The sequence below is a fragment of the Oryx dammah genome, unplaced genomic scaffold, assembly GCF_014754425.2.
Source record: "Oryx dammah isolate SB20612 unplaced genomic scaffold, SCBI_Odam_1.1 HiC_scaffold_9, whole genome shotgun sequence".
Classification (NCBI taxonomy): Eukaryota; Metazoa; Chordata; class Mammalia; order Artiodactyla; family Bovidae; genus Oryx; species Oryx dammah.
In genome coordinates this window covers 11,060,894-11,088,257 of record NW_024070193.1, presented here as the reverse complement: position 1 = coordinate 11,088,257, position 27,364 = coordinate 11,060,894, and the positions used below count along the sequence as shown (strand labels likewise).

At 49.4% G+C, this 27,364-nt stretch overlaps 1 protein-coding gene across 1 annotated transcript in view; it reads right to left on the bottom strand.

Annotated features, from left to right (window-relative positions):
* Positions 1-27,364, bottom strand: part of DOCK3 (dedicator of cytokinesis 3) — a 262,648-nt gene that overhangs the window by 18,784 nt on the left and 216,500 nt on the right. The window contains exons 31-45 of the mRNA XM_040247080.1: positions 26,950-27,098; positions 22,825-22,910; positions 20,393-20,419; positions 20,172-20,267; positions 18,218-18,278; positions 17,647-17,740; positions 15,292-15,440; positions 9,276-9,362; positions 7,865-7,969; positions 3,936-4,077; positions 2,796-2,962; positions 2,558-2,644; positions 1,924-2,103; positions 1,091-1,174; positions 874-990 (exon numbers count right to left, since the gene is read on the bottom strand). Coding sequence (XP_040103014.1) covers positions 874-990; positions 1,091-1,174; positions 1,924-2,103; positions 2,558-2,644; positions 2,796-2,962; positions 3,936-4,077; positions 7,865-7,969; positions 9,276-9,362; positions 15,292-15,440; positions 17,647-17,740; positions 18,218-18,278; positions 20,172-20,267; positions 20,393-20,419; positions 22,825-22,910; positions 26,950-27,098 — 1,631 coding nt within the window. The remainder of the gene's footprint in view (positions 1-873; positions 991-1,090; positions 1,175-1,923; positions 2,104-2,557; positions 2,645-2,795; positions 2,963-3,935; positions 4,078-7,864; positions 7,970-9,275; positions 9,363-15,291; positions 15,441-17,646; positions 17,741-18,217; positions 18,279-20,171; positions 20,268-20,392; positions 20,420-22,824; positions 22,911-26,949; positions 27,099-27,364) is intronic.

Here is a 27,364-nt window from a genome sequence, read left to right as displayed (position 1 = left end):
TCTGCTGAGCCCACGTGCTCCGGAGCTTGTGCACCCCAACTACTGAGCCTGCATGCCACAACTAGACGGTCCATGTAGTGCAATGAAGATCCCACATGCCCCAACCAAGACCCAACTCAGCCAAAGGGAACATAAAAGACCATCTGAACCCTACTCTCAGCCAGCTAGCGTTCCCTGTAAGACCCCTGCAAGGAAACCAGTCTTGGATACAGGCCTTGCTTCTGCTCGTGTGCGTCAGTCCTTGGGTCAAACCCTGCCAGGGAGACCGAGGAGCCAGGTCAGAGTCAGGGAGACCTTCCAGGGCCTGGGCGAGCCCCAGGATCTGCCTGGGCCCTTGAAGAGAAGCCAGTACAAAAGTACTGCCACCCCAGGCTTTCTCAGGTGGGAGCCTGGGCCGCCAGACAGGAGGAAGTGCAGGGCAGGGGGCAGGGAGTTAAAAGGGAAGGGGATGGAGACAGAGGGAGAAGGACGAAAGAAGGCTGGTCCGGCTAAGCCTTACTTCTGTAGGTTCCTGGGATGAAAAGTATCCCTGAAGAGATTCCTGCATATGGGCCATACATACACTTTAGCTCTTTTCCTCTTCATGTGAAAACCTCTGTTCACCAGCACAGTGCATTGAAAAACACATTCTCTGTCCTGAATATGGCTCTTCCTTAAAGGGAAAGTGGATAAAGGGGTTCTGGGCATTTTTCTCCTGCCTTGAGCACCCACGCCTGCCTCATGCTGTTCTGTGGCAGGAACAGATCTTCCTTCAGTCATGCTTCTCCCCACTCCCCTCCCCACCCCTTTCCTCTGACTTGCTGCACAGGTCCCAGGCCTGGAGGAGGTGACACTGGTTAGACTGCAGCGGGGCCAGGACAGGGCTCAGCTTACATGGTAGAGACTGGCCCTCATCATCTGGAACTGATCAATCAGCTTCTTATGCAGAGGGCGCATTTCTGGGTGCACAAACTTCTCATGAACTGCCAGCCCGACTCCAAGGACATGGACCTATCAGGGTGATAAACAAGGCCATGCTGTTAGTGCGGGAGCAGACAGTAGGTGCTGCAGCTATCCTGTGGTGCCTCCACACAGCTCTGGCAAGGCATACCTGCTCCTGCATGAGTTCCTTGAGCTGAGTTATCTTCTCAGCATCTCCTGGGTGCTTGGTGATGTAATCTTTATCAAAGAAGGCCTGTGAAAGGAAAGGTCAAGTCTGGAAGACTTCCCAGGGTGACCACTCAGTCTGAGGTGCCACCTGGAAGGCATCTGGATTGCCTCCTAACAGGCGCACACACCAACGCTCCTCTAGCACAGCCTGCTGAACCTCCTGCAATCACACATGTGCTTTTTACATCTAAGGAGGACTGAAGGTGGCCAAGTAATCTAAACCTGCATGCTGGTCCCAACTGGCTTGGGCAGGGCAGGCAGGGCTGGTGGCCAGGATGAGGGGGTTAGTCTCCCAGCCAGACCACAACTCGCTCCTTGTCAAGGGCTGGGCTCTGGGGCACCTTCCATGATCAGATGGATTACCCATTCTGTCAGAGTTCAGAGAATAAAAAGGAAGAAAAGTTCCCACGGGAGAGCCGTAGCCATGGAGACAGGGAACAGCAGGGAGCCTAAAGCCTCACCCGTGGTGGCTCAGATGGTAAAGAATCCACCTGCAATGCAGGAGACCTGGGCTCCTGGAGGAGGGAATGGCTACCCACCCCAGTATTCTTGCCTGGAAAATCCCATGGACAGAGGAGCCTGGGGGGTTACAGTCCATGGGTTGCCAAGGATCTGACATGACTGAGCAGCTAATATACACCATTCAGGACCATGCTCGGTCGGCCGAGCCACGGCCGGGGAGGGCGTGCCGGAAAGGCTGCCTTCAGAGGCTGGGCCCTCAGGAAGAGGGACTGAGACCCGCGTCCCTGGCCGGGTCTGGCTGGGCCAGCTTACCTCCTGGTAGCGTGCAATGCCTCCGTTGACAGCAGCGTCAATGACGCCGTTCAGGCACATGCTCAGCAGGTTGATGTTGCCGTGCACCTGCTTGTGCTGATACTGGCTGATCAGGGCCCGCAGCTCCTGGTTCTTGTTCTCAACCACTTGGATGGCATTCTCCAGGGGGCTCACCTCCACCTGGGGGCACACAGCACATGGTGTCAGCCCAGGGCCAACGACAATCCCTCCCTCCTCACAGGCCTGACAGCAAGGGGCTGTGACCCGTGCTACTGAGTCCCTACTCTTGTTCCTGTGGACCTGAGGCTCCCTGGGCCCTTTCTAATTTCCTCTTCTGATCTGTAGGCACTTGGAAGTACAGTGAATAGAAAACAACGTCAGTTCTGAATGCAGAGGTCTCTGGCTTCCTGAGCTTCAGGGAATAGTTTCTGCATTTTTAAACTGGGGGAACGTAAGTGCCTGCTGCCTAGGGGTGTTGCGGAGATTAAAGGAGAGAAGTAAGGTAAGCGAAGCCTCCAGTACGACTGCCTGTGGGTGGCTGAAGCACTCTTTCTCTCTTCTTCCTCAGAGAACAGCCCCCCAGGCAAGGACTGAGGAAGCACTGTGAAACCAGCCCCTCTGAATCGCTTCTCACCAGCTCCCTCCTCTCCACTTCGAACCACCGAGAGATGCCCGGCAAGCTGTGGGTCAGGGTCAGCGTGGTGCGCTCGATCCACAGGCTCTGCGGGGAGGGCACAGGCAGGTTCAAGCCATGAAGCGATTCTCCCCACACCCCACCTGCCCACGGGGGAGTCACTGATGAGCTCCCGCGAAAGTGGGGCCAGCCCCAGCCCCACTGTGAGCACTGATCCTGCTCCCCTAGATGCATTCACCTTGAACTCATTCTCCTTGTCCTTGGGGCCTTTGTGGAAAGGCCGGTCGTACCGGAACCTCCTTACGTTGTTGACGCGGTAGAAGCTCTTGACGCGGTCCGGGACCCTGTCCATCTGCAGGACGTCCACGTACTCTGGGATGGGTGTCACTGCATAGATCTGCAGGTCTGGGCAGGAGGTGAAGGGAAACCGGACGTGAAAGAGAGACGGACCTGAGTGGCTGACCCCTGTCACCCCCGCCAAGGAAGAGGAGACCAACAGAGCCCTTCAAAGGGCAGCAGCAGCACTTCAAAGAGCAGATGGGATCAAACACGGTTTGGCTGACTCTCCCTACCCACCCCGCTCCAGCAGTGAGTGCCCGGAGCCCTCAGCCAAGGTGAGGTGTTGGCAGTCAGCGGTTCCCTAGTGCCCCTTTAAGAAGGAAGGGAAAGACATCAGGAGGATACCCCATAGGAACAAAAAAGGTACAAGGGCCTAGGCCGGCCCACTGCAGGTAAACTGCACAGTCTTCACTGCCAAACAACATTTTAACAAGATACTCTTTAGGATCTTTGTGGAGAGCAAACATGGGCGTCTGCCTGCCCTCTTCTTTCTTAAAGAGATGTGGACTAGCTTGCCACAGCCACAGTGACTGTCATGGAAGCTGAGTTCGGGGAAGGAGGGGCAGGCTGGTGTTTGCATTCAGACTTCCAAGTGCCCCCAAGACCACAGGAATTCCCCATTCCTCCTCCACCCCTCCGCCCTATCCCCTGTGCCTCAGTTCTGACAAAGGCTCGAGGTATCAACAGACACACGTGGGAGTAGAGCATCCCTGTGGATACTGGGAGAATCCACAGTGTCTGCAGTTGGGCGCCAGGAGACCCTTCACGGGCAGGGTGGGGACTAAGGTGCTGGCAGTGGCCCACTGGAGGGATAAAAGCTAGCTGATGACCAGGCCCCCCAGGCTAAGGGCATGCCCTCGCCTCCTCTGTGAGGCTCAAGTGCCCCGTTAAGGGTCGGTGAGTGATGTGGCACCCTCTGCTTTGGGACTTGGGGGATAACCTGGCTTGTACAGCCAACAGCGTCACAGAGGAGCATCGACTGGGTGGGCCTCCCCTCCCACGGTCCCAGCCCTCTTCCCCTTCTTGGGTCAAAAGATACACTGGGCGTCACACTGCAGGATGGCGTCGTCAGGGTGGTTGGGGTGCTGCATGGCGACGGCCTGTGGGAACTCGCTGAGCATCCTCTGCTGGAAGGCCTCCAGCCTCTCATAGTCGTGGCCCCGGCACACGTACTCTTTGTTCTGCCACAGAGGAGAGAGCACATGCCATGCCTCACCTGCCCACCCTCAGCTCCTCAACCTGGGAGCCCCTGGGGCAGGCCTGGGGCACAGCACTCTGCCCTCTATGCTGCCCTAAGGGAAACCACGGTCAAGAAGGGTGAGGGACAGCAGTGGTATGGTGTGGTGTGGCAGCGGGGTGGAAGCTGCAGAAAGCTCGCAGTGGCGGAGGGGAGGGCTTTTCACACGGGAAGGAACGCTAGTGGGGGGACGAGGGTGGGTCCTGGAAGGTCCACCTGGTCAGCGGAGTAGAGAAGCGGGGGTCAATCTATGTGCATACAGTGACAACCAGGGCAACAAGCCAAGACAGGAAAAGGCACCGCTAGAAGGAAGGTGCTTGTGGAACACTGGTGGGAGGCGACGAAGGGGCTGCTCGTGTGTGTCCACGAGTACCGCTATGGGAACCACCAGATAATTTACAACAGGAAGGCGATAAGATGTGTGCTTTTGTAGGATGACTTGTCAGCTGGGAGAAGGCAGTCTAAACGCTGCCCAGTGCTTCGTGGGCATTTATCAACTCCTCTAGCAGCAATTCCCCTGCAACTGTGTCCGCAGACCATCATTCCAACTACACACTTCTTAAGACTTCATGTTATGTCATGTTTAGTTTGGGTTAGGTCTCAGTTTTCCTCTCTGTGGACTGAAGGCACCCTGAACCCTTCTGCTCTGCCTGCCTCACGGCTGGTCCAGAGTGCGTGGCTGGAGGGGCCTCTTAGGAAGCCCTCTGGTGACCTCTGTCTGCCTCACCAGATTCACTCTGACAAATGGTGTTAGGCATTGATGTGTCTTCAGAGGGAGGAAGAGAGAGGTTCCACAGGGCCAGCCCTATGCTTCTTGGTAGAGGAGTTATCACAGGCTAGGCCATGGGTGACCTCAGCCTTTTTTAAAAAAAGTTTTTTATTTTGTATTGGAGTGTAGCCAATTAACAATGTTGTGATAGTTTCAGGTGAACAGTGGAGGGACCCAGCCATACATATACACACATCCGTTCTCCCCCAAACTCCCCTCCCATCCAGGCTGCCACATAACATTGAGCAGAGTCCCTGTGCTATACAGCATAACCTCAATCTTTCTGGAATCAGATTTTTGCCCACTTTTCACTTTTTCTCTTACTATGGGAGAACTCAGGTAAGGTTTGGCCACATGTCCAGATGGATCAGAATGCAAGGGCAACAGTGGAAGGAAAGTCAAGGTCAGGGGAAGCAGGCTGGCCTCCCCAGTGGAACAGACCAGTAGTCAGAGACATTTACAAGCTCTTTGCTTGAAAAGCAGAACTGACAAAGAAGGTTAATTGTGAAGAACTGGCCTTTTCATGCAAAATATACAATTCTCGTCAGTGTCTGTTCATGGGTAAAATGAAGAGAAAAAGAAACTCCCCCAAGACGGGAGGGCTGGATGTTTTCCTGTCTCCATGCAGATTAGCAGATAATCACATTTGTGAAGCAACGCAGGCAGATGGTCCAGAGGATTCAAGCTGACAGAGCTGGAGTAATAGACGGTCTCTGTGTTCAGCGAGGGTCAAAGAGCAGCCTAGTGCTCCGGGGAGGACCCAGCAGGGGAACGGCACAGCACATTGACCTTGAGGCTAGCTGTTGGTTTCCAGTCTGCTCAGGCGAGAGTCCCGGCAGCCCCACGTAGGACGGATCTGGCTGCCACTGCTTACCCCTCTGTCCTTGCCATTTACAAGGTGAACGGCTATCTCTGCTGGCCTTATTCCCTCTGCTGCAGATGAACTGAGCAGCTAAGGCAGCAAGGACAGCATGTGGCCAGGCCAGGCAGTCCTGTATGCCTGTGACATAGCTCCTGGTGTGGAGATGAGGATGGACTGATGGGTGACGTTTCCTGGCTCTTCTTCCTCTATCACTGGCACCCTTGAAACCACGTTTGAATATTTAGACTGTAACTGGCTCAGATGCAGGTTTTATGCCAGGTCCTACCTGTCAGAAAGCTCTCAGATCCCTAAGACACCGATGCTCCTTGTGACGTGAGCATGGGAGGTTGGAGCCAGGTGAAACCATAGTGGAGACTTCCTTGCTTGACAGGGACAGTGCTTGATTTTGTAAGAGTCAAAACAACGATGTTTTGGAGTAAAATCTAGTTGATTTTGTTACAAATCGTGGGACTAAACAAGGAGAGTAAAATGGCAACAAAGCATAACTTGCAAAGATAAAATGAGAAAGAAGTTACAAGACTAGAATCATTAGCTTACTGAAGGGCTTTCTAGAGATGCTTTTGGTTCTGAGAAAGAAAGAGTCAGTCACTCAGCCATGTCTGGCTCTTTGAGATCCCATGGACTGTAGCCTGCCAGGCTCCTGTGTCCATGGAATTCTCCAGGCAAGAATACTGCAGTGGGAAGCCATTCGCTTCTCCAGGGCATCTTCCCGGCCCAGGGATTCTTGCACTATTCCTTCTTCTGCTGACCTCTGTCCCCCATTGCTGTTGTATGATCTATATAGATGGGGCAACAAACACGCCCCATCTGATAAGCCTGGGCTGGATGGTCCTAGAGAGTGAAGGAGGTCCAGCAGCCTGCGGAGAGCCTCTACTGAGGCATGTTCTGCTACTAGCAACCCTTCTGCGGAACAGAATTCGAGCCTTCTGGGGATCACAGTCAGGCAGGGTGTGTTTGCTGTCCCTGTCACTATTACTAATTCCTACAGAAATCATTTTTCTTCTTAGCCTAGACTAATTACTGCCCAGGAAATGTCCGTGTTGACCTGCCTTATATCCAAAATGTGGTCAGCCTGGACTCTGTCACTTAGCAGACTGGCTTCTTTTTAAAAGAAGCCATTAAGTTCTGCTGATCTTCAATGAGATACCAAGCTTATTACTGCTCATTGGCTAAAGCAATTTCTCCAGTAAGACAGGCTCCCAAGAACATCAAAATCCTATGAATTTTCCTAGCAGCTTCCTGAAACTTGTGGACACTGAACCTTAGTATGATATTGGAGCTGGGGACAATCAGAGCTAATCTGAGGTCTCAAATGCAGCCTCTGGGTCCTTCCATCAGCAAGGCTTCATTTAGGTCATCTGAGAACAGCTACTTGTGGGCTACAGCCTCCAAGCCCAGGCTGACTGCTCCTGGAGCCTCTGGATTGTGCTAAATAAAAACAAAAAACAATCACAACTGTTCAAATGGTGTCAGTATGTCAGTGCTCAGGCAATCCTTCTACTCTATTTATATCCCTGCCCAGCCTTTCCAGCAGCGGTGGAGCAAAAAGAGAACTGGCTGCCTTGGAAAGGCCTTCTTCCCAAGCCAAACCCAATGTTTGGTTTGCTCCGCAAACCCCAGGAGCAAAAGGGACTATCCTCAAAAGGGAGATCTCTCAACTCAGTGATTCTCCACCCTGACTGTGAAGCCTACTACTGAGGTCAGGGCTGCACTGATGTCCTGTCTAGCAGAGAAGAGTCACAACGGAGGATTCCAGGCCCTGGAAACAGAGGGTGGAAGGTTTCTAAACATTATCTATGGGATATTCTCAAACTCTGGTAATTTCCTGGAGGATCCTGGTTGATTTGGTAAGAAAACCACCCTCATATATTCCAGGTAGCTGCAAAACAGTTTAACTACAGACAGAAAGACTCTAAAGTTGGTACCCAGTTCAGTCAAATAAAGCCACTCTGGTCAGTCCTTCATAAGAAACTATTCAGTCCAATAGGAAAAAAGGTTGAAACAGAAAGAAAACCAAACAGATTATAAATCATGTGTAAAATACGATAGAAGTTCTTGTGACTACCTGAGCGGACTCACCCGAAGGAAGAAAGGGAACTTCCGGCCATAGAAGCCGACCCGGAAGAACTCGGGCTCCAGCCGCTGCTGCTCCATGATGCTGTCGTAGTAGCTGGCCTCCATTTTCTGTGAACGAGAAAGGCAGTTGCCTGCAGCTTGGCTTGACTGCTAGTGCTGTGTCCAAAGCAAGTTCTCCCAGGCCTAAGCAGACACTGCCTTTCGGAAAGAGAACGTGGCGACTCAGTCTAGATAAAAAGTGAGCCCCTAGCCACGATCAACCCCTCGCCAGGGACCTGCCGGATGGAAAGGAAGCCTTCCCTTCCCATCATCACCTGGAGGTGGGGCAGCCCCGAGAGGCTGCTCAGACTCTTCTGCCCAGTGAGCGGACCCAGCCCCACACAGACTCCGGCTTCCTGTACTTTCAGGGGCACACGTTTAACATGGACTTCCTCTTTTTTGTTCAGGAATTTCTGGTTTTGATGATGATACTCACTACACCAACTGACAGCAAGTGTTGCCTATAGGTGTCACCATCAGTCCAACTGCATTGCTCCAGTTCATTTACCATCTGACTCAAGATGGTAACAAAATGAAGAAGGCTTCGTTACCAGAGTCACTGTACTGGTCCCAATTTCGGAGATTTTAAATTTTAAAAGTGGAACTACTATCCATGATGTCTGGCATTACCGAGATTGTTAAGTTTTTTAGTCTTGGCTGACCTGGCTTCAGATTGAGAAAAACTCACTGAAATTTGACTGAGAAGATGTCCCTAATGCATTCAATCCAGCCAGCCTTCCAGGGAGCAGTGACCTTCAAAGATCAGAGCAAAAATTTACTGTTGTAGAACCTCATCTATTATACAGAGCCTGATCAGGATCAGGGGACACACTGACAAGGGTGAAGGAGGCGGATGAACTGACTTCTCTTTGCCAAAGACTTAACCAGCTATTATGATTCAAAACCAGCACCAGAAACAAGGAAAAATCTGGTGGAGACCTTCAAAGTCCATTTCATTTAATTTTGAATATTTTGCATCAAAGACAGGAAGAACTTTCTTTACTTGGATGCTTAGGAGTGACCACAAGCCAAGGCAGGGACACACTAAGATGAGGCATATCTGAACGAAATTATTTCAGGAGAAGCTTCTTCTTGGACTGCCACCTCCTCCTTGAACCACCGCCACCCTATCATGCATATGCTGTTGCTCCCTTCCTTGAGCGCCAGTGGCCCCTGGGGTCTGGATCATGCAGTCATCTGTCAGGTGTGTGTCTTGCGTCTTGAGAGCAGGACCCTTGGCTTCTGCTTCCCCTGCACTGTCCACAGCACTCAGCCCAGTGCTGAGTTGCTCAGTCAGTGCTCCCTTAGAAGCTGATGCCAGGAAAGCATGAGCACTGCCAGTCAGGGCTGGGGCAGGGGGAGGGGCGAAGCTCACCCGAATCCAACTGAGGCTCTGATAGTCGTAGAGGCTCTCATACTGACACGCCAGCTCCCTGCACAGTGGGATCCCGAACTCCCAACTCTGCAACAGAAACAGGAACGAGGCTTTAGCACCACAGGCATCTGCCTCAGAATGGTGCAAGCCTTGCCAGACATATCAGAAGGCACAACTCAAGGCCTGCAGCAACTCATATGTCACAAAGAACACACGCTCAAAACCAATTTGTGGAGAACACACAGAATTATGACACTCTGGCTCAGCGCACAGCTTTCAGGTTTTTACTCAAATGTTTCCCCCTCCAAGAGGCCTCTTTATGACTACCTTGTCAAGGACAAGCACCCACCCTATCTATTCTCTTTTCATTACTCTGAAGCTATCTTCTTTAAAAAGGCATTTGCTTTTAAAAATTGAAATATGGTTGATTTACAATACTGTGTTAGTTTCAGGTATAAAGTGATCCAGTTATATAAATAAGACTATATACATATATAAACACATACACACACATATATTTTTTCCTTTTTAGATTTCACTATAGATTATTATAAGATATTGAATGTAGTTGTCTGTGCTATTCAGTAGGTCCTTGCTGTTTATCTATTTTCCCAAACTCCTAATTTATCCCTCCTCCACCCTTTCCCCTTCGCTAACAATAAGTTTGTTTTCTATGTCCTTGAGTCTGTTTCTGTTCTATTAATAAGTTCACCTGTATAGTTTCTTAGATTCCACACATAAGTGATATCATATAGTATTTATCTTTCTCCGACTTGCTTCACTTAGTGTGATAATCTCTAGGTCCATCCATGTTGCTGCAAATAGTGGTATTTCATTCTTTTTAATGGCTTAGTAATAGTCCACTGCATATGCCTATATACACACACCCCCCACACATCTTTATCCATTCATATACTGATGCACACTTAGGTTGCTTCTATGCCTTGGCTATTATAAATACCGCTGATGTGAACATTCGGTGCATGTATCTTTTTGATTTCGAGTTATTTTCTTTTCTGGATATACACCCAGGAGTGGGACTACCGGATCACGTGACTAAAACGTACTCTGTCTTCAGTTTCTTAAGGAACCTCCATATTGTTCTCCATACTGGCTGCACCAGGAGTGTAGGAGGGTTCCCTTTATCCACACCCTCTCTGGAATTTATTATTTGTAGACTTCTTGATGATGGCCATTCTCCCCAGTGTGAGGTGATACCCACTGTACATTAAGTTATGATTTGCATCTTTAATAATTAGTGGCGTTAAACATCTTTTCATGTGCCTGTCAGCTATCTGTATGTTTCTTTGGGAGAAATGTCTATTTAGGTCTTCTGCCCATTTTCTGATTGGGCTGTTTGCTTTTTTGATATTGAGCTCTGTGAGCTGTTTGTACACTTTGGAAATTAAGCCCTTGCCAGTTGCATAGTCTGAAATACTTTCTGCCAGTCCATAGGTTATCTTTTTGTTTTGTTTATGGCTTCCTTTCCTGTGCAAAAGCTTCTAAGTTTGATCAGGCCCTATCTATTTTTACTTTTATTTCTTTTGCTCGAGAGAGTGATTGAAGAAAACATTGCTACAATTTATGTCAGAGAATATTTTGCCTATATTCTCTCCTAGGAGCTTTATGCTGTCACGTCTTACATTTAAATCTTTAAGCCATTTTGAGTGTATTTTTGTGCAGGAGTGTTCTAACTTCATTGGTCCCCATGTGGCTGTCAAGCTTTCCCAACACCAAATTGCCAAAGAGACTGTCTTTTCTTCATTGTATATTCTTGCCTCCTTTGTCAAAGATTAATTGACTGTTGGTATATGGGTTTATTTCTGGGCTAAGAAGTCTTTATTTTTATGTTGTGCTAGTCATAATTAGATGAAAAGCTGCATGAGGGCAGGGACTCTGTTTATATTCTTTATCTTCAGAGCCTAGAACCAGGCCAGGCATGAGCAGGTATTCAATCAAGATTTATTTAATGAGTTAATGAAGCAAATAAGGACTTTTAAGTTAAGATGTTTAACCTTAGAAAGAAGTGTGGAAGCTAAGAAGGAAGTGGCTATCCCAGGACTTGGCAGTAGGTCTGACAATTTCCTTTATAGAAATATTCTCTCTTTAGAGCAGGCTTCAGATAATCCTTGTCTAATCAGGTCTCAGGCTGTTTCTGCGGTGTGGCTCCTATTATGGTGGCAGGCCCACCTAATGGCAGCTTTCACCAAGGGGCAATACTGTCCATTTCCTCCTCTTTTTAATATAGCGCTTTCTCTCTTAGGGAGATTGGGAATCAAAGGTTTACTTGGTATTTTAGACAGGCTCTTCTCCCCAACTTCTAAATACTAATTAAAATTTGTATTATAGGAAAACTTTAAGCATATGGAAACACAGAAGTAGGAACCCCTAGGTACTCATAACCCCGCCTCAACCATGACCAACTCAGAGTCAGTTTTGTATCATTCACATCTCACTTACTCCTCCCTACAGTTTTGGAAGCAGATCTCAGACATCATGTAATTTCACCCATCAGGGTTTCAGTATGAATGTTTAATAAGGACTTTATTAAAAACATAGATTTGAAATAGCATCAGGGAGAAGGACAACACTATTTTATTCAGGACTGTGTTTCCTAAAAAGAGCACATTATTTCTATCCTTTGAAGAAATTAATGCAATATGGATTGACCTGCAGGACCAATTAAAAATGTTGAAACAAACCAAAGAGAATTTTAAATAGACCCTGATTCTCTGCACCAATACAGTTCCTCTGCCTCAGGGAGCTAGAAAGCCTCTTGTGCCCCCACACTGCAGCTTTAAAGGGGCATGTTTCTGTCCTCTCTCTGGCTCCAAGTGCTGCTTGGGCAGGTTTTAGTGAAGGGTCTGCCTGGCAGGCAGTTCCACATAGCCTGGCTAAGCAGTGTGTATGCAGACAGCCAGCAAGCCTGCAAGGAGCACCCCATGGGGAACTGCTCACTTAGGTGCTGACGGCCCCACGTGAGCCTCAGGGCGCTCTGCCTGCTGACAGCAGCTCCTAGGAAAGCCAATCTCCACTCCTACGAGGATCAGTGCTTATCTGCCTCACTGGCACCTCTGTCCTCATTTGTAGCCTTGCTGCTCCAAGCCTGCACCCACATCCCACCCAAAGGGTGAGTTTTGAGGGTTGTGCTGGAATACTGGGGGTTCTGAGAGCAACCTCAGAGCACAGAGAGGGAATGCTCGGCAGGTATGATGCATACCATCTACCTCTTTTCTCTTGCCAGAAAGGCAGGAGGCAAAGCAGCCCACAACTCCTAACTGGTGTCTCAAATCCAGTCACTTCTACCCACCTTGGCAGACGTGTGTTTGTACATCCATGCTGCCCTCACTCACAGGAACAGAAGCTGTACTCACTTGGCTCACTCTGCTCAAACTGGAAAGGCAGGCAAAAGCCAGGACTCCAGACAGGCAGTCTCTGCACTTCTGTTTACACACAATGTATCAGAAGTAACAGATCTGTCCTTCCTTCCAAGGAGTGTGAGCAACAGCAGCCCTCGACAGCAGAGCCCAAGCCCACCCCTACAGGGAGGGCTGGTTCATACCTGATGGTCTGTGTGCCAGATAAGCAGGGGTTCCCTTCCTATCTGCTCCCTCTTCCCTGGGATGAAGGACTGCCTCCCATCTTCTCATCTTCCCTTCATTCTTTTAACTCCCATCTGGGCACACCCTTTGGATGTCCCTCTCTCCTTGTCTGGCCTGGGAGAGCTGACCTCTGTGACCACAACCCAGTTCACCTTGGCCCAGGTTCCTAGGCTGACCACCTTACCACTGGAGGGAATGACCCAGGGCGAAGCTGTGGCTATGAAATGGACTTCTGGTTCAGTCTTTCTAGATACTCAGGAGAGAAACGTGGGACCAAAGGAGATGGGGTTGTCTGTATGTGGTGGGTAACAGAGAGACTAGGAGGAATGGGAGGAAAGGGGCTGTGAGGCAGGCTGTACTAGAAGTGCTGAGGTCAAGAACCTCATTGCCTGTCCCTGCTCCCTTGCAGTCTTCTCTGTTCCTGCCCTCCTCTGACTGCCAAGCTCACTTTCCTCCTGGCACTGAAAACCGTATGGAAGCACTTTTTCTGTATCAGCCGCGGTTTGCTTTTCTGGAGCCTTTAGGAAAAAAGCCCTGAATGCTTTCAAGAGAATGGGTTAGCCCTATCCACTGACTCCATCAGGTATGGAGGAACAGAAACCTTCTATACAAGCCCAGGAGAAGGCCTCTGATAAATACCCTGTGAGGATGAGCTCATGGAAGGGCTCACTGAGTGGTCTGTACTGAGCACAGAAGTGGCTCCCCCAGCAATTCACAGCAAAGGCAGAAGGAGTGGGAGATTCCTGAGAAGGTGGCCTATGGAGCTTCTCAGTCCCTCTCCCCTTCCTGCTCATTCACAATACTCAAGCAGGCTTTGCATTACCCTCCCTTGTCCATGATGCTGCTGTTGTGGTTTAGTTGTTAAGTGGAGTCTGACTCTTTTGAAATCTCAGGGATAGTAGCCCATCAGGCTCCTCTATCCTTGGGACTTGCCAGGCAAGAATACTGCAGTCGGTTGCCATTTCCTTCTCCAGGGGATCTTCCCAACCCAGGGATCGAACCCATGTCTCCTGCATTGGCAGGCAGATTCTTTACCACTGAGCAACCTGGGAAACCCTTCCCTTGTTCATACTTAGCATTAAACCTGCTTTCTTAACACTATTGTAGTGTGGAGTGAAAAGGGGACCATGAATGCTCAAATGATCCACAGGTAGGCTCAAACAGATAAGCACAGCTCTTCTCTGTGCTCTATGCTCATGGAAAGAAAAGAGACCTAATATTCTAACAGCACTCCTGCACATTCACACCATGCTTATGCCAGTGCCTCCAAGCTGGGAGGGCTCACTGGGCACATGGGTAGGTGGCAGCTCCAGGTGGACCGCATGCCAGGAAGACAGGCCTACAAGCATGTGGGCATGGAGCCCTCAGTCCACCTCTGGACCAGCAAGGAGAGGATGCTCTGGGCTGGCTCCGTCACTCGGTCATGTGTGGCTGGCTGAGAGCAAGGCATGGATCTCCCTTCCAGGCTGGGTGGAATGAGAGCTCCTGAGGTTTCGGACAGGTTCCCACTTCCCAGTGCATTCCCTAATGCGGGTGGATGTTTTTGGCAAACAGAAGTCTCCCATGCTGTGTAAACCTGATGAATGTTTTCTGAGTTATGGGCAAAAGGTATTAATGTTTTAATCTTTTTTATGATGAAATAACTCATTAAAAATTTTTTTTCCATTCAAGTCTGGTGTTCAGCCACTATAGTTACCTGCATGATCCTAGTTTAGCTTTCTAAGACGTGCTCAAAGCTGAGTAATGAGAGAACAGCTTCAACAAGTTACACCAACCTAGCCTTTCCTGTGTATGGGGCACACCCAACAGCAGGTGGTCAGAGGGCCCCACATGGAACTCTCTCAGAGATTGGAGCAGGATGGTAGGGAAGTTCCAAGGAAGTCTGAACCAATGCTGACAATGCCTGCTAATTCCAGAGAGTCAAGTTTAACAGGGGACAAGCCTGTGAGAGGAACCTGGATGGTGTTGTAAGGAAGAGAAACCCAAGACAAGAACATGGACAGGAGGCAGTACGGCCCTCCTTCGGCTGTGGTTAAAATCCATGCATTTTTACGGCTCACGTTTTCTATGGTGGATCAGAATGCTACAGTAACCTAAGCAAATCTAATACACACAAGCAGGAGGCCCAGAAGCCCCTGACCTTGGAGCATTAGTATTTACAGATTTGCAAAGCTGGCATGTGGGGTTGTCTTTTACACCCTCAATTTGCAACTGGCTTCTGAGCCACAGAATTAAGCTGTTATTTTTTTCCCTGGAGAAAGTCATGCTGCCTCCAAATCCAATGCATGCACAAGGGCGCCCACCTCCTCACCAGCCCTCACAGCAGCCTCTGCACTGCTGCCACCCCTGCAGGTTAAGGTGCCACAGAGCCCAGTCGGGGCCGAGGCACTGCAGCCTCGCCTGGGGACACCCACCTTGCCTTTGCTGAAGTAGTGGATGATCTTGCGGCACAGCCCCTCTTTCCGCTGCCACTCCGTCTGGGGTGGGTAGTGGAGGAACTCCCGCAGGGGCCGCTCCTCCCACTGCAGCAGCTCGCAGTAGAGGAGCAGAGTGAACGCAGCTTCTGTGGGGACAGGCTCTAGCGAGGTCCCGGGGCAGCCAGGTGCCCGGGGACCCGGTGTGCACAGCCCAGGTCAGGGATGCCGGATACCACACCTGAGAAAGGGGCTGTCCCAGCCACCCACCAGCCCTTGGCCACAGCATGAAGGGACCTAGTGGACACCGTCCTTCCTCAGCCTGGTCACCTGCTCTGGGCTCTGGATAAGGTGTGGCTCAGGTACCCCAGGGTCAGTGCACATGCCGCTTTGCTCTGGGGCACACTGCCATGTCAGAGAGAGCTCCTGAGTTCCCTTTTGCTCAAGGGACTAGTGCTTCTTTCCCAGCCTTCTCAGAACTGGATCGGAGGGGTGAGCTCTGACAGGCTTTCCTTGGCCATCCCACAGCCAGCCTCCATACCTCCAGCTCCACTTTCTGACCTCAGCATGGCCCTGGGAATGACCCTTTCTCCTCATCTCGACCATTTCTAAAGGGACCAGAGAGCAGGAGTGTATGGTGATAACTGTGTGAAGCGCTCCACTCATAGAGGAAACTACAGCTGATGTTGGGCCCAGGGCAGAGGATTGGTGACATCTCCTGTACCCACGGAACTGCTAGGGAGGGTTTATAAAACAGCTGTAGCTCAATACCATGGCTTCCTAACCCCTGGGAGTGAGTCACACTGAATTACAGCTGCTGCTCTGGGTCCTCATCACACAGCCTGCTCCATCCTGTTCTGTTTGCTTCTTTTGGTGGGCATCTCCTACTGGCAACTTAATTAGCTTGAGCTTCTGCCTGGACTTCAAGGCCCCATTCAAATCTGTTCCCCATGACTGTGGAAAATCTCTTTTCTAATTATCTTGTGACCCACTTCCAGTTTTAGCCAGGCTTGCTTGCCCACAGCATTCCCAGGCCCTGCTCACCTCTGCCTCTCCACCTATGCCCTGGCAACAAGGCTTCCTGCCCAGGGACGCACGTGACTCCTCACTGGAGCTGAGAAGCCCTTTCTGACTGTGGGTACAAGCCTGTGAGGCCTGCAGGCCTCTCTGTGGAACTTAGAAAATCATGTGAAATCTTTTTCTTCCCTGTCAATATTCTTTTTAGATGTTATTCCTGAGGCCACCAGAAGCAAGGCTTAGCACCTTCTCCGTCCGAATTCCCGACCTAGCCTCTCAGTCTCGTCCCAGTGCTCTAGGAGTTTAGTAAATGCCTCTATTGATACATGGAACTTTTCAGTCTGTCACTTCACTGCCCCCTCAAAGGGTTGCTGGGATCATGGGTGGAAGTGGATGCAGAGGATAGCAGATTCAGTCCAGTCATTTCAGAGTTAATTCTTGCCAAGCTGTGTCAGGAAAGGTGGAATCTCCGTGAAACACTCTCTAACATCTAACGGAAAATAGGGAAGGAGGTTTCTGCATTTCTGCAAATTCATCTCATTCTAGTAACGCTGTGGACAAGAGCAGCCTGAATTTCCTGGACTGTCGCACCACCTGTGGCTCAAGGGCTAAGATATGGTGGCTTGTCACCATGGTGAAGAAGTGGTTATTTCTGGGGGAACTGTGGCACAAGGTGATCACCCAGGGCATGTGTGGATACACTTGTCTTCCTGACTCAGAGCAGCACTCAGTAAACAGTGTGACAGCTGTGGTTTTAGATTTTTCTTTTAGAAGAGGCCTTAGTAATGGATGAAATTGTGATGCAGTGAAAGGGCCCCTGTCCAGCCTGTCAGAAAGTCAGGTGCACACTGTCCACCCTCTCCACTGGGAGCTCAGTGTGGGGCTGCAGGGTGGCTGCAGGGGAAGAGCCCAGACCACAAGGCAGGTCCGCCAGCACGTTCTGGAGGCCCCAGAGTCAGGTGAAGAGCCTGGGCTGTGGCCTCACTCAGCCCAGCTGTGAGGTCCTCGAAAAGGCTCTGCTCGTGAGGAGCAACAAAGAGCTCAGGAGGCTCTGAACCTGGCTCCCAGGATCTGGAGGTCACCCTCAGATGGCAGGAACTGGAGGCAAAGGGACTGGAAGAACCTCAGCAGCCAGGCACAAGGGCAAGCTCCCCCTGCTCTCTCTCCACCACACGTTACAAAGGAGTTGAGGGCAAGGGGTGAGGGGATGGGCATCAGGCGCTCTGACACTCCGCTGACACCTGGCAGGCCCCAGCTCAGAGCTTTCCCCTGTCAGCTGCACGTCTGTCCAGTCCTTTCCGGGGAGGAGGCCTCACATGGCTCTCCCTTCCTTCTTACCTGTGTAGTTTTCTGCCTGCAAATGCATGTCACAGAGCTTATGGATATAGCGGATATACATCTCCTCTTTATTAATCTCCGATTTGTAGAAGTTCTGTAAGAGAGGAGGAAGTACACATGAAGGCGAGAGGGGACGCCCCCTCTGGAGGCTGAGCTCCAGGCAGATGGCCAAAACCCTGGGAGTGCTGGACAGGAAGGAGGAGACAGGCCATGGGGGTGGCCAGCGCCAGAAAGAGAAGGGGCCAGTCATAAGGCACCCCTGCTGAGAGCAAAACCCCTGGCAGGTCTGCAGGGGTCCTAAATGGTGAGAAAGAGGAAGAGTATCAGTGGTGGAAACGGGATGTCAGGGTTGGTGGGACCTTGCCAAGAGGCCAGGCTACAGCTCTGTCTGAGGAGAGGCTCATTGTATTCCTTTCCCGAGGAGGAATGTGAGTTTCCAGGGACAGGGCTGATGTCCTGATGCAAACCCTTAGGCTTGTAGCCACGTATTACAGAAAGGACAAGGTGATCACAGGGAGGGACAGAAGCCACTCCATGAGGCAGAGAGGAGGAAGAGCCCAGGTTCTCTTACCATCAGGTTAACAGTGCAGCCAATCTTCTTATTCTCTGTCTCCTCTCCTTTCATGCAATCCCTGGAGGGGAGAGGAAGATGAATGCACGAAGTGGTGCCTCTGGGACAACACAGAGACCTGCAGTGTCTCCGAGGCTTCAGTGTGTCCAAACCCCAGAGGAGGATGCTCTCCAACAGAAACTTGTCCACAGATGGGGCTCCCTCCAGGCTCTGGACCCATTCCTAGGGCTCAAATATCTCTGTTCAGCTGGACCCTTGTTCTGGTGGCAGAGTACAGGGCCTAGAGGCTATATCAGGGCATTCAGCAGCACCTACCAACATCTTCAGTGCATAAGTATGTCAGTAAAGTAGAAGTTTAAACCCTCAAGTTCCCTGAAGGGACCAGTCATAAGAGCCGTCCTTAAAGGGCAGTTTTCATTTTGTAGGACAGTTTTTAGGAGAAGCCAATATACTCTACTCCAGGGACCTGCCTTCAGAACCCAGTAGCCCAGCAACCATGGCACAGCCGCCACGTAAATCATCTCACTGACTTTTCTCCCTGTGGCGTCCTTCTTATGCACTAGTACTTGGCATTCCCCTCCAACTGGGAGGATTTAGGGGTAGCTTCAGCCAGGGCTGAGCTGCATTTTTGCTGAACAGGCTTGGGTGCAGGAGGGGTCACGGCTGGCCTGCCAGACACAGAACATAGGAACACTGAGAATGGATCCTTGCCAAAGGAGAGTGGGGACTGATCAAATCCATGCTCCTCTAGCAAGGAGGGGCGGCCTAGCACAAGGAGATGAAAGAATGAGGACGAGACTGTGAATCCAGCAAGAAGCCTCCTGTACACACAGCCACCCGAGTCCCAGGTGCAGCCCCCTGATATCTGCACGAGACACAGCACAGAGAAGACAACTACTGCTTGGGGCTGGTTTCCTCTATCATCCCTCCTCATTCCTTATCACCTTCCCCTATAACCTCCCAAAAGGCCCTCTTGGCTCACCTGAACTCTACTGAGAGAACAACTAAGGCCCCAGTGGCAGTGGCAGTGTTCCTTTTAGGCTAAGTCAAAAGCCATGATATGACTGAGAAGGCAGGCTTTCAGGAAAAAACGGATTACATGTGAACTCCCAGACTCCACATATAAAGATCTCTGAGCTCACATGCTGCCTCCTCTCATCTACACCTGGCCAGGGTCAAGGGACAGAAATAAATGGATTTTACACAAAGAATGGAGGCATGAGAAAACCGGGTACCCCTTGCCCTGGAAAAAAGAAGTGAAAGTCCTCCTGGGTCACAGCTCTGCTGCTGTGTAGTCGCTAAGTCATGTCTGACTCTTTGCCACCTCATGGGCTGCAGTCTGCCAGGCTCCTCTGTCCATGGGATTTTCCAGTCAAGAATTCTGGAGTGGGTTGCCATTTCCTTTTCCAGGGGATCTGCCCAACTCAGGGGGTCCAATCCATGTCTCCTGCATTGCAGGGAGATTCTTTACTGCTGAGCCACCAGGGAAGTCCAAACCAGTACAACAGTTCTGTATTGGGTGATATTTCTCTGCCCACCTACCATATGGCTCTGAGGAAGGTCTGCACTAAGGTTCCCCCTTACTCTGGAGACAGCCCTTCTCCTCCTCTCTGCTGTGCCCAGCCCTTCTCCTCCTCTCTGCTGTGCCCACCCCTCTGAGGCTTGACTTTTCTGGATGAAAAGCCAGATGGCTACATGTCCCTATGACACCTCCAGGGTACATGTGCCCATGTATCAGGGGTAAGCCCAGGAAATCCTGGCCTACCCTTGAGAGAAGGCTTTCACCCCTTCCTCCTTGGCTATCAGGAGATTCCTAATGACTGGTGATGGCACACAACACCAGAACAGCCCTGCCTCCTGTGGCCCCGTGGTCTCAATTTTAAGGTCAGGGGATCCTCCTGCTGGGGAGAGCACGTGATCAGAGAAGAGGTCAGGTAGGTTCCTGAGAAGATACCTGTAGTCAAGAAGGCGCTCCATGAGGCGGGTGACTGAGGTCACAAAGGAAATGCCGGTCTCGCGCCATGTCTCCTGTTCAACCTTCTCTAGCAGGCTATTGACAGAAGCAAACAGAACGCACAATTCATGAGCCTCCCGGGGGCACCAGAATAAGGTCCCAGAGCCCGGGGGGCCTGTGATGGATCTGGAGACGGCAGACTTACCACATGGCAGTCTTACCTGGGGTAGGGCCCAAACAGCTGGGTTCTACTCCATGCAGCAGAAAGCAAAGACAAAGCAATTACTGAGTGGACAGCAACAAATGAACATGTCTTCCATTGTCCTGTGTGAGCTCTTATGGATGCCCCTGAGCTGAGGGAGAAGCTTCAGAGCCCCAGCTCCTGTAGGGGTACACACTTTGTTCTGAGGAAGCAGCTGAGGACCAGTCCACTGAGGGAGAGACCTGGCTTTGTCAACTGGCTGGCCGCCTCTATCACTGCTCAGAAGCATCCTCAGCAAACACGCTGACCAGCCTTTCCATGTAGACCAAGGGTAAGACTGCAATCAGTCTTGAGGGCGCAGCATGAAGGACAGAGAGTGAGTACAAGAGTTTTACCTGGTCATCTCCACTGTCACAGAAGACTTAAATAGAAAATGGCCAGAGCCAAGAGCTGCATGCCTGGGTCCTTTTCTCACTTGTCAGCCTGTGCTCCTATTATCTCCAGGTAGGCTCTGACTTCTGCAAAGAACCTGGCTTCTGAGATCCTCTACCTTCCCAGTGATGATCCCAGGTGCAGGTCTTGCTGCTGACCCCTTTGTACACTGGCCTGAGCTCCCTGAGGTAATGAGAGTCCCCTAGAGTGGAGGGCTCAGCCAGGGACCAGCAGTGGGGACTCACACCCATAGCCTGACTGTTGTTAATGCTGTAGTGATGCCAACTGTCTTCCTTGCACAGAGCATCTAACCTGAGATGGGGCCTCCGAGAGAGTGAGGGTTCCCCAGGTGACCCACGTTCCTAGAGCAAGATGGCAGGATCACTGGTTCTCACCTCTGAGCTGTGTGGGAAAAGCTACTGTGTATACATTTCCCAAACTATGTTCTGCAGAGCTCTGCTGTCCTGGGGACAGAGAGGTGTTCTGTGAGCAAACACGCATGCAAGTGGTGGATCACTACACCCTCCTCTGAAGAGATTTTTCACACCTTCCTGCATATTGAAGGCTTTGAGAAGTTATATAATACAGAGCTTCGTTTAATTTTCTGTCACTGAATCTTTTCTAAACTGATTGGCCCATGATCTACATGCCCCAGTGTACATACACAAACATCTTCTCCTGAACACAAACTGGGAAAGGCTGCTCCATGGTTATCAGTGGCTTTTAGTTCTCAGACATGACTCAGAAGAGTTTATGAAACACTTCTTTGTCAGGTAATTACTAACTCCAAGTTATTTTTGTGCTTTTTCCTTTGTAGTAAAATCATCAGTGAGTGGCTTAGGAAGAGACTTCGCTTCCTTATTTCCATAATTAGAAACATCTCTGGCCAAAAGAGAAATCCTAGGGATGGATTCATTTTCACAAATTAAAATTACTTAAGTTTCAAATGAATTCACATTTTATTGCATGACTCATCAAGAAACAAACTACATACGCAGGGTACAGGAGAAGGATTTCCCCCTCTTGAAACTGGAACGTCTGGGTGGTATCCCCAGACATGCTTCTTAGTGGCCATGTAACTGAGGGCAATGCCACCACCTCTCCAAGCTCAGCTGCATTATTTTTACTCATCAGGATACTCTGTGCCCTGCCCACCTCACAGATGTATTGTGAGGATTAAGTCAGAAATGTCAACATATTTTGTCCACTGTAAAGTTCTAAGCAAATGTACAGTATAATTAACAGAAAATATGTTATAAGCTTATCTTCAAAATGCTAAAGCTAGAAAATCTCACAGCTAGAAACAATGAGTGAGATAGGAGGGGGCTCTAAAGCTGTGAATGTCTTCACATTTTGCTTTTTGGAAAGATAAAAAACCCAATTTACTGCCTATGTGGGAGGACCACGGCTCTCCTGAGTCCCTCCTTTAGACTGAACCCTATAGCTGGGTCCTGTCAGGTTTTGTGGCCCCATCAACTCAGGACAGAAGCCATACTGGTGGACCTGGGACCCTTGACATTCAGTCAGTACAGCCACCCCGTTTCACAAGTGAAACTGGTCTGGAAAGGGGATATAACTTGTTTAAGTCACAAAATGCATGGTAGTATTTTTCAAGCTGACTGTACAATCTTACAAAGCTCAGATTTAAACCCCTTCCCCTCCCCAGAAAGGCCAGTGCTGAGCCCTCACTGAGTCCCCATGAGCTGTTTGCCCAACCAGGATACAGCACATGGTATGAAGACATATGATGATCCTTTTCCTATTGGCAAACCCAAGAGCTCAGAGTTACTATCTGTGTCTACATCTTTCAGTTAATTACGATAATCCCTGAGAGAGCCTGCTGTCATGAAGACTCTTTCTTGTTGACAGAAGGTGAGCATTGCTACCACCAGCAACAACCTGGGTCTCTCCTGATACCCACGCTCTGAAGCCTGCCCAGAACAGGCTGCACCCCTACCCTTCATTAGCCCACTTCACCCTCTACCCCATTGTGGGGTGCCTCGGGCTGAAGCAGCTTACAGCAGGCCGAAGAGCTCCCTGTAGCTCTCATCGCCTTTCCCTTCTGACACCATGCTGTCCAGCTTGTCAATCAGCTCGGCCTCCACCTAGAGGGAAGCAGAGATTTTGTAAACCCGGAATGAGCTCAGGGGAAGGAAGCGAAATCCAGCCCTCTGTGATGGGTAAGGACGCTGGGGAACTGCTTCCTGCTTTTGTTCTTGTACCAAAGAAATCCTGGAGAAGGTGGGATCTCACCTACAGCACTGGGAAGCCACCCTGTCTCCCCCCATCAGGAAGGGCTCCCACTCTGGGGGTTTAAGTAGGAGCTGGAACTTACACATACATCTCAGATACTCTTTTCCCAGACTAGGGGCAAAAGGCAAGGACTCTCTGGAAAGAGAAGTATTTTGGATCCCAAAGAGACCTTTGTCAAGTGTTGTTTTTCTTTCTTAAAAATTCTCATTCAAGAGAATTTGTATGTATAAGACATACTTAGTTAAAACTTTACCCTCCGTCAGCCAGTCACAAAGGATGCTCGCTGGGGGCTGGTCCTCACATTAATGGCTGACATTCGTTTACACTGAGGGAGATGGGTTTCCTTCAGAGATTGTCCTTGAGGAGAAAAGCCTCCATTCTTTGTCCTCACAGGACCTAGAGCCCCTGGACTGCTGCTGCCCCTGCAGCTGCCTTGTCACTGAGGGCCCTGCACTTGTTACTGGATTCTTAGACTGTGAGGAGAAACACTGCGTCCATTCCTAACCCACCAATTTGCAAGGTGGGTTTCAACAGTGCTCAGCCACTTTCCTAATAGGCCTCAATGCATTTACTCTGAAGTGAGAAATTAGTTGTAAAGTGATGTAAGATAAAAAAAAATCTTTTAAACTGCTCATTAACCTTTGAAATGTGGTCCTGTGCAATTATTTGTATATTTTATATCAACAAAAAATGGCATAGCTCCATTTAATAATAAGCTATAACAAAAGGCATTTCCTCATTCTACACAGGGCCAGGGTCCTAAGGCAATGAAGTAGTAAAAGAATAACTGAATTAGAAAAGTCATTGAAGGCAATTATGGCTTTTGAAATCCTATCAGTGGAAAATGAAAATGGATGGCCCTTTTACAGCGGTCTGCTACGGCCAGGACGGAGATGGTTGTACATCTACATTTGGCCTCTAACGAGTCAGCTGCTTGAATATACTTTTCGGGACTGTGGTCCTTGGGATTGAGGTCGTCCGCCTTTCTCTGTAAGGAGAAAAGGCACCAGCAGGGACTTGCCTGGGGTCATGCAAAGTCAGGTAGGGATCTCTCTTCACACACGCAGGTATAGGTTGTGCTTTCCAGAACAGGGCAAAGGTGGGAGGGGACCTGGAGCAGCAGAAGGTACAACGGTGCAAAAATGGGCACAGCCGTTTCCTGGAGTTCTCGAAATAGCTCCCTGGCCAGCAGAAGCAAGTAACCAGAGATCTTATTAGAAACACAAATTCCCAGGCTCCACTGGATCAAAAACTCAGGGTTTGTAGGGGGTCAGCAATCTGTGTTTTAACAAGCTCTCAGGTCATTCTGAGGCCTATTCCAGGTTCAGAACTTCTGTATTAGTATGAGCTGGTGATGGAAGGATTTAGGGACAGTACTTCCTCACTCTCTGTAGTGCTGATAAAGGGAGAAGTTACTAAGAGAAACTGAGAAATCTAAAACATGACACTAAAGATCAGTGTATGCAAAATCAATGTCTTTAGGTTACACAAAATGCTAAGGTCTTCAAATATAACGTCATAATTGGTAATAGTGAACATTTCAGGTCTGTGGAGTTACTTTTATTTTATAAAACCAATGTTCTTGCAAAGAAAAGGTCAGTTTTCATTCCAATCCCAAAGCAGGGCAATGCCAAAGAACATTCAAACTACTGCACAATTGCACTCATTTCATATGCTAGCCAAGTAATGCTCAAAATTCTAAAAGCAAGGCTTCAACAGTACATGAATCAAGAACTTTCAGATGTTTAAGCTGGATTTAGAAAAGGGAGAGGAACCAGAGACCAAATTGCCAACATCTACTGGATCCGAGAAAAAGAGAATTCCAGAAGAACATCTACTTCTGCTTCATTGACTATAAAGCCTTTGACTGTGGAAAATTCTTAAAAAGAGATGGGAATACCAGACCACCTTACCTGCCTCCTGCGAAACCTCTATGTAGGTCAAGACGCAGCAGTTAGTACTGGACATGGAACAATGGACTGGTTCAAAATTGGAAAGGAGTACATCAAGGCTGTATATTGTCACCCTGCTTATTTAACTTATATGCAGAGTACATCATGTGAAATGCCAGTTGAATGAAGCAGAAGCTGGAATCAAGATTGCCAGATATACAGATGACAGCACCCTTATGGCAGAAAGTGAAGAGGAATTAAAGACCCTCTTGATGAAAGTGAAATTTTTATTTATGGAAGGAGAGTGAAAAAGCTGGTTTAAAACTCAACATTCAAAAAACTAAGATCATGGCATCCGGTTCCATCACTTTATAGCAAATAGATGGGGAAAAAGCATAAACAGTGACAGAGTTGGACCATAAAAAAGACTGAGCACCAAAGAATTGATGCTTCCGAGTGGTGGTGTTGGAGAAGATTCATGAGTCCCCTGGACTGCAAGAAGATCAAACCAGTCAATCCTAAAGGAGATCAGTCCTGAATATTCATTGGAAGGACTGATGCTAAAGCTGAAGCTTCAATACTTTGGCAACCTGATGTGAAGAGCCAACTCATTAGAAAAGACCTTGATGCTGGGAAAGATTGACGGCAGGAAGAGAAAGGGATGACAGAGGACAAGATGGTTGGATGGCATCACCGACTCAATGGGCGTGAGTCTGAGAAAGCTCTGGGAGATGGTGAAGGACAGGGAAGCCTGGTGTGCTGCAGTCCAAGGGGTCGCAAAGAGTTGGACACGACTGATCGACTGAATAACAACAAAGATAATTGACACAATCATACTGTTCTAAGTGAAAGAAGTCAGTCTCCAGAGGCTACAGTCTACATGATTCCCTTTACATGATATTCTGGAAAAGGCACAATGACAGTGATGGAGAAAAGATCAATGGTTGCCACAGGTTAAAGGTAGGGGAAGGGTTTGACTATAAAGGGGTAGTGAGATGGAAATTTTAGGAATTAAAAAAATTTTTTTTAAATTTTGATTGTGATGGTGGTTACATGACTTTCATGTGTCTGCCAAATTTACAGAGCTGTAAATCCCAAAGAGTGAATTTTACTCTTTGTAAATATAAAAATACATAAACAAAAATTTAAAAATTACTGTTTGCCCTGCCTGTTGTCAGTGTTAGGATCACTCACTCTAAGACCACTGGTTCTTCCCAGAATCACAGAGTTGGGAGGGAGCTTAGAGGGGAGTGAATACAGTCCCCAAGGCAACAGAGAACTCTCCCCTAGAAGACTCCAGGGAGCTTCTGTTTGAGAACCACCAACAGAGAGGACCTCCACATCTCTGAAAGCAGGCCAGCTTATAGCAAATCACTTTTTGCGGGCAAGTTGTTCCTTTTCCTGGCTAAATCTGGTGTCACCGCCACTGTTTCCTATCTGTTGTTCCTAGCCCTATTCCTTGGAGCCACAGATACAAGGCAGGGGCCCTCTCCTCCACTTTAGGGGTGGCAGAGGACCCGCCCAGAGGCACAGCCTGAAGCCATCAGTCAGAAACCAAGCACTTATCCCTCATGGGCCCAGCCCTCTGTGCAGGAGTCTGTGAAGTTCTCAGCTCTGAAAAGTTTTCTGGTCTGGGCTCTAGCCACAGAAATGCCTGGACCATATACACTGGGGAACCTCCAGAGAGAAAAGACAACATACTCCTGGGAGCGCCCTCTGAGTGAAGTTGGGAGGTTACAGTCTCAGTCACTCTCTCCTTGATCAGAAAAGTCCTTTCACATGATGCGGTTCCTTTCCTCTGATTCTTCTCTGGTAGCACTTCATGAAGAAAATCCACAAATCACTTCTGGCCAGCAAGGACGGGAAACCCTTGGATGGGACTCAAGATGGCCAAGAACTACACCAGAACTACAGCCTGGCCATCTGTACCATGTGCCAGGGCCAAAGGGGTCCATTGCAGGGAAGAGTACCCCTAACACCACCGGGGGGTGGGGCTCACCTGTTTGAAGTTGCCATTTTTCCTCTGCTCCCAGTCCATCATGTCGTGGAAGATGGGAATCATGATATTCCGCACTTCAGGCTGTGGGACCAGTGTCACACCCAGGAACGGGCCAATCATTCCCGGAATGAAGTGGATCTTATGTTCACCTGAACAACACAACCCAGCAGACAGAAGTTTATGCTCCAGCCACAGAAGCTTCCCAAGCAGGGCCACAGCACATGATCTGACCTTCACTGGGAGCATCAGAGATTACAGAAAGCTCTCCTCTATGGGCTTCTGAGATATTCCCTTCCCTTGGCTTTTTAAGAGTTTGCAGAATAAACTGGCTCAGTCCAGTTGAAAGAAAATTCAACAGGCACAAGTTCTTTCCAAAGAATTTGCTGGGAGGTTCTACAAACTATCTGAAAATCAT